This window comes from Rhinopithecus bieti, unplaced genomic scaffold (assembly GCF_001698545.2).
Source record: "Rhinopithecus bieti isolate Rb0 unplaced genomic scaffold, ASM169854v2 scaffold_23276, whole genome shotgun sequence".
NCBI classification, from domain to species: Eukaryota; Metazoa; Chordata; class Mammalia; order Primates; family Cercopithecidae; genus Rhinopithecus; species Rhinopithecus bieti.
In genome coordinates, this window is record NW_016810868.1 from 878,187 (window position 1) to 890,507 (window position 12,321).

Here is a 12,321-nt window from a genome sequence, read left to right on the forward strand (position 1 = left end):
CCAGGGCCCTGGGGGCAGGGGGGGGGCAAGGGGCAAGGGGCAGGGGCGAGGCCTCTCCAGGGCTGCCATCCTCAGTCGCAGGCTCCAGACACTCCCGGGACATGAGGGCGGGGGTCACTGAGGGGGTGGCTACCAGCTCGCTTCAAGGGGATGGACTGGGTTTTAAAAGCTTCCCAAAAGACGGCCGCTATTCCCAGCTGCACACACCTCCCCAGTGGCCTGGGGCTCGGCCTTCTGTCCACCCCAGCGCTGTCTCCAGTGGAAAGTCAGTGCCAGGGCTGGCCAGGTTCTTTTGGCAAGCGCACAGCTCCCTTCTCTCTGAGGAGGCTCATAGGGCCACAGCAGGGGACAGTGTCGGGTCACCTTTGGGGCGGGCAGCCCAGGGCTGCAAGGCACTCTGGGGACAGCGTGGGAAGATGAGGTGTGGGCCAGACCCAGGCCTCAGTGGGCAGGCTGGCGCCTGATTGCTTCTTCCTGGGTCGCTGGCTCGCCCTGTCCAGCAAGGTGTCAGGCCCACACCCCAGGCCCCACCATCTGTTGGGCAGCTCTAGGGGAGGTCAGAGTGCACGGCTGACCTGGGGGCCTCAGGACCCGCCCAGGGGCTTGCCAGGGACCAAATGTGCAACGTCCACCCTGGGATGGCACACTGGCGACCCCTACCAGCACCCCCTTCCCGACGTGGGGATCTCAGCACACAGCCCTTGCCATGCAGAGGCCTGTCCAGGGAAGGTGCTGGGCGCCCTTCCGCGTGGCAGGTAGTGAGACGGAGTGAGATTTTATCTTTGCTCTTTCATGCTTTGCCATTTTCCCAGTTCTAAATGAGCAGAAATGTCCTGTTGCTCCAGAGTGTGCTCCTGCACCCCCATCGCCCTGCCTGGTGGCCTTAGGCCTTGACTCCTCCTGGACCTGCCCGCAGGGTTGGAAATCCCAGGTTGGCATCTCCTGCAGGAGTTCCACCCAGGCCAGGCCCCAGCCCGACGGACCCCACCTCCCACACCCCCCATGGGGCCCAGAGGGAGGAGTGCAGGAAACAGGCCGGGGCTGAGGTTACAACAAGCTTGCTCTTTGCTCAGAAACAGCAGGCCCCAAAGAGGCCCCTGCCACCCTCACCCCCTCACCTCACCTTCTCAGGGGGTCAGTGTCTAGCTGGGCTTGGGCACAGAGCAGAAACCCCTCAGGTCAGATCACCCGAGGGACCGGGGCTCATTCCCAGCCTGGTGGTGGAACCTGAGCTCCACTGGGCCGGGAGAGCAGGGGCTGTGGGAATCCCCAGGGTGGCCAGCATGCAGGAGGGATGCTCAGGTCACCTCCGCCCAGGCCCAGCAGACATCCGGCCCAGTCTCTTGGAGGAGCAGAGCTCCCTTCCCAGGCTCCCAACCCAACAGGCCACTGCCTGCTGCCCTACACCCCAGGACACGGGTTCCCCACGTGCTCTGGCCCTGGCAGGTCCCAGGGCTCATGTCTTGCCTGCCTCTTTCCCTCAAGCCCCCCACTTGTCAAGACCCAAGACCTCAGGGGTGTGTGGGGGTCCAAGGGTGTTGTGTGCAGGGGCTATGTGCAGCTGCCCAGCCCTGTCTGCCTGGGAGCGCCCAGACCTCCCTCACCACACCTGTGCACCAGCCACCTATTGCTTGGGAGGCATAGGCTGGCACACCTGCTGGCCTGCAGCCTGGGGCAGTGGGTGTGACCCCTGCACCCAAGTGGGCACCAGGACAGGTGGGCACCAGGTCAGGTGGGCACACAGACACTGCTGAAGGCACCTTCTGCGGCCCAGCTCTGGCTCCTTCAGCTGTGGTCAGTCCCTTGGTAGTGGGGCTGGGAATTGGGCCCACGCGTAGCTGTGGCTCCCAGCTTTGATGCTCAGAGCCCCCAGACACCCTGGGAACAGACCCCTCAAGCCCTCCTAGCTGCCCACCCCACCCCTAACACATCTTGGCCTCTGCCTTGGTCCTGGGTGCACGTCCCCGGACGGCCAGCTCTGGGGCAGTGGCTGACCAGCTCTTTCCCTCACTCCTCCTTGGGCCTGGAGAGGAGAGGGCCCTGGAGGATGGACGTCCACTCAGACCCACCTGGCTGTGGGTCCATGGGCCTCAGCATTCCCAGGACAGCCTGGCTGGAGGCCCGGTCCCCAGGAGGCAGCCACACGCCCACGGGCTCATGGCCCGGCCCGCACGGTCCCGGGCGGAAGTGCCCTGTGTCAGGGCTGGTACAGCGCTGTTGGCACCCAGTGGCTGAGGAGCGTGGGAACCAGGCACACGGGGGATCCTGGGCAGGTAGCTGGGAGCCTTCCCAGCCAGTCCTGCCCCCCATTCGCCTGGGCCCTCCCAGCCCTCCCTCCCAGTGAGGTTCTGGGGGCGGCGGCTGCCTGCCCTTGGGCTCTCAGACTGGGGGGAGGGGGTGGAGGTGCGCAGGCACCCCGCTGTGCTGCTCTGGGCCCCCAGCCTTGGCTTCTGCTCAGGGTCCCTGTCAGGTCCTACTCATCTCTGCCCAGATCCGACGGCACCCTGGAGTGGGCGTCTGTGTGTCCCACGCTGATGGAGGGAGGTGGCATGAGAACCCTGGCATGGGGTCGTGGCCCGCCAAGTGCCCTGCGACAGAGGAAGCCCTCAGAAGCCCCTTTTCTTCAAAATGGGAGGGCAGAGGCTCTCAGACCCCGAGTGCTGGGGGATGGGTCTCAGGGTATCAGGCAGGTGGTCTCAGGTGGACAATCACCGTCTGAAGGCCAGACGTGTGCTGGGCCACCAGCCCCACTCAAGGGCAGAGCCACAGCCTCCCTCAGCCCATGGCGGCCACCTGCCCAGGGCAGTCAGTCCAGCAAAGGCTGCTGGCCCTGGAGTGGACAGATGGACAGGGAGGCCCTCAATGCCAGGCCCCCCTGTGGCTGGGGAGCCCAGGGCCAAGGGCGGGCGCAGCAAGCGGGCCCAGAACCGGCTTTTCCAGCCCTGGCCGGGGCAGGGCCTCCCAGGGCCTTGTGGGTGACAACAAGGCCCACAGCGGGCAGCAGCCGTGGGAAACCCAGCACCGGTGGTTCCCGAGGGTTGGGCCAGGCCCTCACTGACGGCACCCGGTGACTCAGCACGAGCTGGCTGGCCACGCCCAGGCGTGCGCACCTGGCCCAGGTCCTGGGAAGGCCCCAGACCCCATGTGGAGGACTTCGGGGCGTGGGGAGCCCATCCCGCCCTGCTGCACCCTTGCTGCCCCTCCCACACCCACTGGCACTGTCCCTGCAGGTGGCCTGCACAGTGCAGAGTGGGGCTCTGTGGAGGTTAGACCACCTGCTTGTTCTCAGCCCTTCCTAGCCAGACCTGCAGCCAGGGCTCTCCACCTGCACACCTGCCCAGGAAGCCCGCTGGACCCAGATCTGGGCTGGGCCCAGAGACCGGGGCACAGGACCTGCCATCATGGCACAAGGAGCTTCCTGATGGAGAGATGGGAGCTAGGGGAAGAGGAAGGGAGAGTCCTGTCTCCCTAGCCCAGCCTGGGCCTCCTAGCAGAAGAGCCCCACCTGTCCACCACCTCCAGCCTCAGGCCTGTGAACTGGTGGGGGCTACAATGCTGGAAGCAGGTAGTGCAGCCTCCTACTGTTGAAAGGCCCAGGGGAAGAGAGCATGTGGGACAGGGCCAGTGCCCCCAACATGGCACACCCGGAGGCTCCAGGGGCCTTGAGGCCACCTGCCTGCGGCAGCCATGTCATCCGGGGCTCACCCAAAGCCCCTGCATGGGGAGGGATCCTGGAATAGCCATGTGACCATGGATCTCGGCCTCCTCTTCCCTGCTCCCCTGTACAGGTGGCCTGGGAGCCCCACCTCCTCCCCAGGGTGCTCTGACATCAGAAGGGCTGTGACGGGAAGGCCCACACCTTCACAGGACCTGCGGGTGCCTGCCTGGGACCTGGCTCTCAGTGGGCACCCAGCCCCCTCCTGGTGTTGCCTGGGGAGTCCCGGGGATTCGACCCGTCTCCTTGTCCAGGAAGTGACCACTGGGAAGGCAGTGCACCCCCCTCCAAGTCATGACTCGGGGTGTAAGCTGGTCCCGGCCTCCCTGCCCCCGCCCCCAGCATCACAGTAAGCCTGGCAGGTTGGTCATACTCAGAAACCACCCAGAGGGGCTGGGTGTGGCACACACCTGGAATCCTAGCACTTTGGGAAAGCCAGGAGGGTGGATCACTTGAGCCCAGGAGTTCAAGACCAGCCTGGGCAACATAGTGAGACCTCATCTCTACAAAACATACAAAAGTTAGCTGAGTATGGTGGTGTGCTACTCAGGAGGCTGATGTGGGCGGCTCATTTGAGCCCTGGGGTTTCTGGCGGCAGTGAGCTGTGATTGTGCCACTACACTCCAGCCTGGGTGATAGTGAGACCCCATCTCAAAAAAAAAAAAACAACAATGCAGCCACGGGGGCCCGTTGTGTGCCCTGGACAAGGCACAAAGTGGTTTTGCTCTAGCCCCCCGCCACTTTCAGAGCCACACCCGCCCCAGGGCAGTGGCAGGCACAGGTATCACAGAGAAATGTGGATGCGGAAATGGACAGGTCAAGGGTTGGGGCAACTATGGGGCTGCCCACACTGACCCTTTAAGGCTGGACTATGTGTCCAGCACCCCAGCTGAGGTGGCCCGGAGGGGACCCAGGCCTGGTTCTGCCCTCGAGGGTTCTGGGATTGGAGAGCGTAGCTGGGCAGAGAGTTCCACAAGTTCTCAAAAAACAGAAGAGGCTTCCCAGGGCCCACGAGAAGCCAGTGCAGTCAGGGAGGGCTTCCAGGAGGCGGTGTGGCCTGAACCCCACAGAACTATGCATGGGGACAGGAGGGGACCCATTATCTGTCTCTGTGAAACCCCATGGCCAGACCCAGAGCTTCGAGGAACAAGCACAGGGCTGGGGTAGGGGCCCCTGGAGAAGCCCCGCGTGGGCCTCAGCACCCCCTCTGGCCCCCAGGCCTGCAACTGTGACCAGTACCTGAAGGTCTCCAGGGACATGATGAAGCAGCTCGTGTGGCTCAGCGGCCACCAGGAGGGGCCCAGGAGCTCAGGTGAGTGCGTCACGGTCAAGCACTGGGTCTGTGGGGCCTGGGATGGGTTGATCTGCTGGGGTAGCCAGGGAGGTGGGCCTGTCCTGTCCAGCACGGAACTTCCTCAGATAAGGGTGGCGGCCAGGTGACAACAGGTGGGAAAAGCACAGCGAGGGTCAGGTGCCCACATGGCCTCTGCTCCCTTCTGCGCAGTGGCAGACCAGGAGATCAGGACACCAGGGCCCTCGGTGACCCTCTGGAATGATGTGCACCTCCTTCTCTCTGCTGCGCCCAGGCATGCGGTGCATGCACGCGCGCGCACACCACACACACACACGTGCACCTACACCTGCACACAGCACTAGCTGGCCCCAGATGGCCACCCTCCCCAGGGAAGGCCTCAGCCCATTTCCCTGCCTGTGAAACGAGACAGAGGGCTTCTTTCTCTCCCTGTGGAGGGTGCAGGCCACCCAAGGACTTTGCAGTTTTAGATCTGCACAGGGGCTGGAACTATGCCCCGCTGCCCCCCACCCTCGGGAGGGAGGCGCCCCAGGGAGGGAGTGGAGGGTGCTGCTCCTGGTCATCCTCAGTCGGGGGCTGGCATGGGGACTAAGGGAATGGAGGTAGATAGAAAGGGGTCAGTCCAGGCCAGGCGCAGTGGCTCACACCTGTAATCCCAGCACTTTGGGAGGCCGAGGCGGGCGGATCACGAGGTCAGGAGATCGAGACCATCCTGGCTGAAATGGTGAAACCCCGTCTCTACTAAAAATACAAAAAAATTAGCCAGGCGTGGTGGCGGGTGCCTGTAGTCCCCGCTACTCGGGAGGCTGAGGCAGGAGAATGGCATGAACCCGGGAGGCGGAGCTTGCAGTGAGCTGAGATCGCACCACTGACTCCAACCTGGCGACAGAGAGAGACTCTGTCTCAAAAAATAAAAATAAAAACAAAAAAGGGTCAGTCCAAGTTTAGGGTAGGAGGACGGGGAGCGACCGTCACCCCAGGCGGCCAGCAGAGCACACCCCAGAGAGCAAGGCCGGAAGTAGCCTCCAACCTCAGGCCGCGACGCTCGCAAAGGCACACTCAGGCCGGAGCCCCAGCACAGGACGGCACGCACACCGCCCCAGGGTGGTGGGTAACACCCGGATGGGCTGACAGGTGTCACAGGGACTGTAGAGTAAGAGCTGGGGCCAGCCAGGGAGGGGTGAGGCAGGGAGGCCAGATGAGGGTCATGGCCTCCTGGGCTTCAAGGAGGAGCTGGGGCTGGGGTGGGGGCCTCGTGCATTCATCCCCGGCTGCAGCTGATCCGGAGCCATCTGTATAGAAATGCTTGCTGAGCAAATTACGAGGGTCAACAGGAGCAGGGCAGACGCTTCTCCCACCTGCTGGCCAGTGTTCCCTCGGCCATCGTGCACTCAGCCCTGCAGTGACCCCTGGGTGGATACCGGCCCTGCCTGCCCTGGGCTCTCATTGGGGACTGGGGGGGCCTCACAGGGCCTGCGTGAGCCGCTTCCCAGGGTCTCCAACAGACCCTGAGCCTGGCAGTTCCTGGGCCCTGCCCAGCCGCCCGCCCTTGTGCTGGCTGATTTCGAAATTCACTCACTGGCAGTGGGTTTATCTGCTCATCGCTGCCCCCCACCCCCACCCGCCAGTTCTCAGGCCCCCAAGAGCCCTAATCAGCAGATCTCGCGCCTAGAACATGTTTCCCAGGGACCTTTGAGCCCCAAGACCTTTCCAAGGTGTGAGTTCCCAAGGGAGGGGACCAAGCCGGTACCACAGCTCCTTGGCCCCCTGCCCTCTGCCGTCTTCGAAGGCTGGGGTGTGCGTGAAGAGGCCGCACACCATGAGGTCACCGTGCTCAGCCGCATGGCTGCGTCGTGGACCCTGGTGGCTGCCAAGCCCCATCCCTAGGACAGTCCCAGACCAGTTCTCATCCTTGACTGACAGGTGACAAGGCCACCCAGAGCCAGGAGGTGCAGGAGCCAGGTGAGCCCCGGGACCGCCCACCAAGGCCACAGCTGCTTCTCCACGGCCCTGGCACGCGACTTGCCCCAGAATGGGGGACTTGGGTCCCGGCCGGACACAGGGGCTCTCTGGGGGCTCTTGGGGGCCCTAAGGCCCACAAGGTGAGGGGTGGGGTCCCTCGATAGGAGAAGTGGGCACAGAGGAGGAAGTGGAGGAGGCAGGGTCAGCAGATAGGCCACTTCTGTCTGTCCAGGACCAGCCCCAGAGGCAGCCCCTGGGGGCTGCACCTATGACCGTCCCTGCCACTGGCTGCAGGCGGCTGACCTGCGGGCCGAGACACCGGACATGCTGACCAATGGCACCCGGCTGCAGCTGGCAGGGGTCCCGGTGGGCGTGCTGAGGACACCCGGCCTGCGGCACTTCTACTGCTGCACGCGCTGTGGAAAGGTCTTCTGGGATGGCTCCCACCTGGATCGTGTTGCCACCCACTTCCGAGACATCCTGGAGAGCGCCCCCAGCCCCTGTGAGCCGAGCCCAGCCCCCAGCCCGGCCAGCAGCCCCTTCTGAGGACAACCGGACAATAAACATGGAAAGTGCCCGACTGCTGGGCCCACGGCCGTGGATTTGCTCACGTGTTTAATGCTCGCCCCACAAACCCCTCGTGGGCCCCTCTTTGTGCCAGCAAGTGCCGGGAACACCGAGGCGGGGTCCCAACCCGAGCAGCTGTCGGGAGAAGAAGAGGGTTTCCAGATGGTCAGGATGCTGGGACCTCTAGCCCGGTGGGACCCATGAGGTCTCTCCATCACCCCCGTCAGGGCTGTGTGGTCCCTGTGGGACAGCGGCAGCCACAGCCCCACTAGAGGCACCTGGGCAGCCAGCCATGGCCAGGGCTCTGCATGCGTGGGCACCAACGTCTCTGTCCTCACAGCTGTCTGAACGTAGCTGCTGCTGCCCTTGTCTGGGAGGAGGCTGAGGCCCAGGCAGCCACTGCTGCCCACCCTGAGGGTCCGAGGGTGCTCTGCCAGGTGGAGCAGGGAGGGAGGGGGGTCCCAGAGATGGGAGAGGAGGACGAGCCCAGGGAGGGGCCATTCCAGGAATGTGCCCCCTCCCCTCACCCACATCCCTTTCCTCTGCTTCCTGCCTGTAGCGGAAATCAGCTCAGATTTGGCCGAGGAGTCAGGCGGAAGCCTCGGGCAGCAGGGTCCTGGGGACTGGGGAGAAGCAGCCGCCTCTGCCCAGAGTAAGGAGCAGGCTTCAGGTGCCTTGAAGGCCTTGGGCATCCCTGGACTGGCCCAGCCAGGACCTCCCTGTGGGTTCCCGGCCACACCAGGGCTGGCCACTGCCCCTGGGTACCCCTAGGGACTGCAGCCCAGCGCCTTCAGCCCCCAGCAACCCCAGCAGGGCTGTCGTTTCACAGATGGGGAGGGTGAGGCTGAGACGGGGAGGGCCTGGCCTGTGTCAGAGCCAACTGTCCAGTTTTGACCTGCCCCCTTAACCTGCTGGGCAGCCACAGGGCCTGAGCCTGTCAGGTGGGGGCATCAGGGTGAGCAGAGCAGGACCCCAGGAAAGGGTCAGGGCCTTCTGGGACTGGGATCTGCTTCCGGGAGGGGCACCCCAGCTCCACATCCTGTCCTGAGGAGGCAGCCCCTGACCGAACTCCTTCTGCCTGGCAGGGTTTAAGAGGGAGTGGCTGAGGGCACCCACCCTCCACCTGGCCTAGCTGCATCCTGGAGACACTGGTCCCACCGCAGGCCTGAGTGCTGCTATTGGCTCTCGGCAGAGGCAGGCGAAGCGGTGCAGAGGCCACAAGGAGAGAGAAACCATGCATCCTCCGTCCCTCCTGGCTGGCTCTGCCTCTGCCCACCATGGCCGTGCTGCGCCATGTTTCCCGCCTCCACACATCCCTCACTACCCAGCACAGGCTCGGCCTGGTTCTGCAGTGTCCATCCCAGGCCCAGGCTTTGGTGCGGGGGAGGCTTTCTGCCCAGTCCCCACCCCGGGCCAGGTGCTGGAATCCAGCCTCCGTCACTGGCGGTCAGCACCCATCAGGCTGCTTCCTGGGCTAGGGGATAGACACCAGGCTGACCGGGTGGCTGAGGCTGCCAGTGCCAGGCCATGCCCTGAGCGGCCATCCTGGTGGGCAGGAGCCACCGGTTGCAGGGATTGTCTGTGGCAGTTCCTGCCCGGGCGTCCTTCCTCCGCTGCGGCCTGTGCTGGCCCGGGCTGAGTGTTTGTTATTTGATCTCGATCCTCTCAGCCCTTCTACCAGGTGTCTGGGCTGCTGGGAAGAAACACTCTTCTCTTTCCCACGCTCCCGACACATTTTAATGAATTAGCTGGAAGCCCCGCCCCCACTGCCCGCCACCCTCCCTCCCCGCTTAGTGCCTTTAAGGTGGCCGCAGGCCTCGGCCCAGCTCTGGCCAGCTGCCCCTTCTGCGCTGTCCTCCCTAGGCCCTCCCAGGCGGGCTGGCCACCCCGCACAGACCTCCCTCCCCATGTTGCCCACTGCTCTGAGCCTCCAGGGAAGGAAAGGCAGGGAGTGCCTGCAGGGAGAAGGGGCCCCACTGTTGCCTTCTGGGGGTGGGTGGGTTACAGGCAGGGCACCCCCGGGCCAGTATCCTCAGGACAGGCAGGGGAGGAAGGACAGGGCCCGGCTGCACAGTCGGAGCTGAGCCCTGTTGCCGGGTCCCAGGGCAGGGCCTCCCAGACAGCAGAAGGCTCCAAGCAACACCAACCAGCAAACACCAGGGGGTCCTCTCGACCACCAGCATTGGGTGGCTGGAGGTGGACCCCCATGTCCCAGCATTTGGAACAGATGTCCACCTTTTGGATGTCCCTCAGCAAACATTCGGGAAGTGCTGACTCGGAGCTGTTGCCCCCCGGCCCCTCCCCCCTTCCCATCCTCAAATGGAGCCGCTTCAGGGCCGTGGGTGTGGCCAGGGGAGCTCGGAGTCACGGTGAAGAAGCAAGAACGGGGCCACTCAGCGAACTCCCTGTGGGCAGTGTGGTGTGGCTGGTCTCTGAGCCCCACAGATGAGCCTGGGCACCCGCCTTGAGCCACAGACACACTGCAGTGACAGGCCTCACCACCTCTGCCTGACCCCGCTCTGGACCCCAGGCAGGGGGTGGGCTCCTGCCATGCAGGGCCACCACACCAGCCACACTGTCCCTGCCGGGGCACCCGCGCCACCCAGCCCTCGCCAGGGGCCGCCACCGATTTCACGCCCGTGGCGAGGCCCCGCGTTCCCACACCGAGCTCACACAGGGCCCCTTTGTTTGCCGCCGCCACGGATGTCGACGGGACTTTCTCCCAGGCCCTGCTCCTGGCCCACAGCATAGCCAAATGCCTTCTCCAGGCCCGGCTTGAGCCCACCTGGGCTTTGGCCTGTTTGCAAACCACCCACCTTCCAGGGGAGGCCCTGTGCCTGCTGAGCACCAAGGGCTCCGCCCACCCCCCAGCCATGCCCCCTGCCTCTTGCCAGTCTAGCCTGGCTGGACCCTGGGCAGATGCACAAAACCCATCAATGCACAGGACTGAGCTCCTGTCCTGACCGTGAGCTCAGAGCACCCTGCACACCCAGCCCTGGTCTGAGGTCCAGAGACGCAGCCAGCACCAGGGACCAGCAGGCAGCCCAGCAGCTACCCCTCCTTAAGAGGCCAAAAGTGTGGCCGGGCGCAGAGGCTCATGCCTGTAATCCCAGCACTTTGGGAGGCCGAGGCGGGCGGATCACAAGGTCAGGAGATCGAGACCACGGTGAAACCCCGTCTCTACTAAAATACAAAACTTAGCCGGGTGCGGTGGCGGGCGCCTGTAGTCCCAGCTACTAGGGAGGCTGAGGCAGGAGAATGGCGTGAAACCAGGAGGCAGAGCTTGCAGTGAGCCGAGATCGCGCCACTGCACTCCAGTCTGGTGGACAGAGTGAGACTCCCTCTCAAAAAAAAAAAAAAAAAAAAAAAAAAAAAAAGCCAAAGTGCCCAGCAGAGCACGGCATTCTGGGCCATGCCATCTCTCCCCCAGGCCTGGGCTCCACAGTGTCCATCTCTGTTCCTCTGGGGACCTACTCCGGGACTCCACTATGACCCCACCTGCACATTGGGGAGCACCCTCCTACCCTCCGTGGCCCCCTTAAGAGCTCCTGGGAGAAGCAGTGAGGCCCAGGGGAGAGGGCTGAACAGAACCAGCGGCCCCAGGAAGACCAGAGTGAGCTCTAAGCTGTGCCTTTGAGGGACAGAGGTTCCCAGGCCACCAGGAGGACCCCAGGGGCGCAGGACCTTGCTCCAGTCAGCCAGGGTCGGTCCCGAAGGGGGCCTGCCCAGTTTTTCCTGCCAGTGTGAGCACAGCATGGGGTGGGGACACACCCCTGTGGGGAGCCGGATGTGGGGGCATGGAGCTGGCGGGCAGGAGCGTCCCCAGACAAGGCCTGGCAGGGGGGTCTCCCCAGCCCGAGCTCAGAGCTGCCTGCGCGGAATTCCCGGTTTGGCTTCAGAAGGAATTCAAGCCCCAGCCTGCCTGGCCTCCTGCTCCGCGCCTGAGAATCACTCCTCCTTAACTTCCAGAGACCACAGCGAGCTGTAAACTGTAAAACTCTAATGAGGAAATGCGCTGTGCTTCCCCTGCTGGTGCCTCCCGGTCAATTGTTAGAGTGGTCAATAAAAATGGGTTTTACAGTTTGGAAGCCAGGCGTTTCAGAATTCCCTTTTGGAACAGCCCTGGCGCCACACCTGGCCCTGCTCACCTGGGCAGGACCCATGTGTCCGGCATGCTGGTGGGTGGGCAGCAGAGGGAGGCAGGCCGCGGTCCCGACCCTCCCGCTGCGCCCCCGCCCTGGGCTTCCTCCTGAGAGGACAGCGGAACCCCCTTCACCGCCAGCCGATGGAAGCCGCGGTGGCCGGACAGAGGCCCCTCGCATCAGTACGGGTGGGGCACACATAGGCTGAGCTGGCGGCCATGAGGCTACCCGCGCGCGGGAAGGACCCGCGTGCCTGAGGGCTCCATGTCAGGGCCTGGAGTTGCCACCCGCGTGGACGGTGACCCCGGAGGCGCAGGCTGGCCGGGGTCGCCGCGCGCCTCTCCGCTCAGAGGGGTCTCTCCCTCACCACGGGCCTGAGATGCCCGCGAACCCCCTACCCGAGAGAGGCCGCCCTCGGGGCCACCTGGCGGTCGCGCTTGGGTACCGGGCAAGGCCTGGGTCTGGCTGCGCAGGGAGCTTGGAATTCCCCGGGTGGCCGGAGGGAGAAGGGGCGGGACGACCGCGGAGAGACGCTGAGCGCCCGGGGGGCGCGCGGACGGCGGCGGCGACGGAGCTGGACCCCCCCGGCGGCCACCTGGCCTCCCCCGCCCCTGCGCTGCCGG

General features: G+C 64.7%; 1 protein-coding gene across 1 annotated transcript in view; it reads left to right on the forward strand.

The window, feature by feature from the left end:
* The window catches only part of EXD3 (exonuclease 3'-5' domain containing 3), a 128,538-nt gene extending 120,947 nt beyond the window's left edge, over nt 1-7,591 (forward strand). The window contains exons 20-22 of the mRNA XM_017893121.1: nt 4,934-5,027; nt 6,951-6,989; nt 7,222-7,591. Of these exons, the coding sequence (XP_017748610.1) occupies nt 4,934-5,027; nt 6,951-6,989; nt 7,222-7,535 (447 nt within the window). The 3' untranslated portion in view covers nt 7,536-7,591. The remainder of the gene's footprint in view (nt 1-4,933; nt 5,028-6,950; nt 6,990-7,221) is intronic.
* The last annotated feature ends 4,730 nt before the right edge of the window (nt 7,592-12,321 follow it).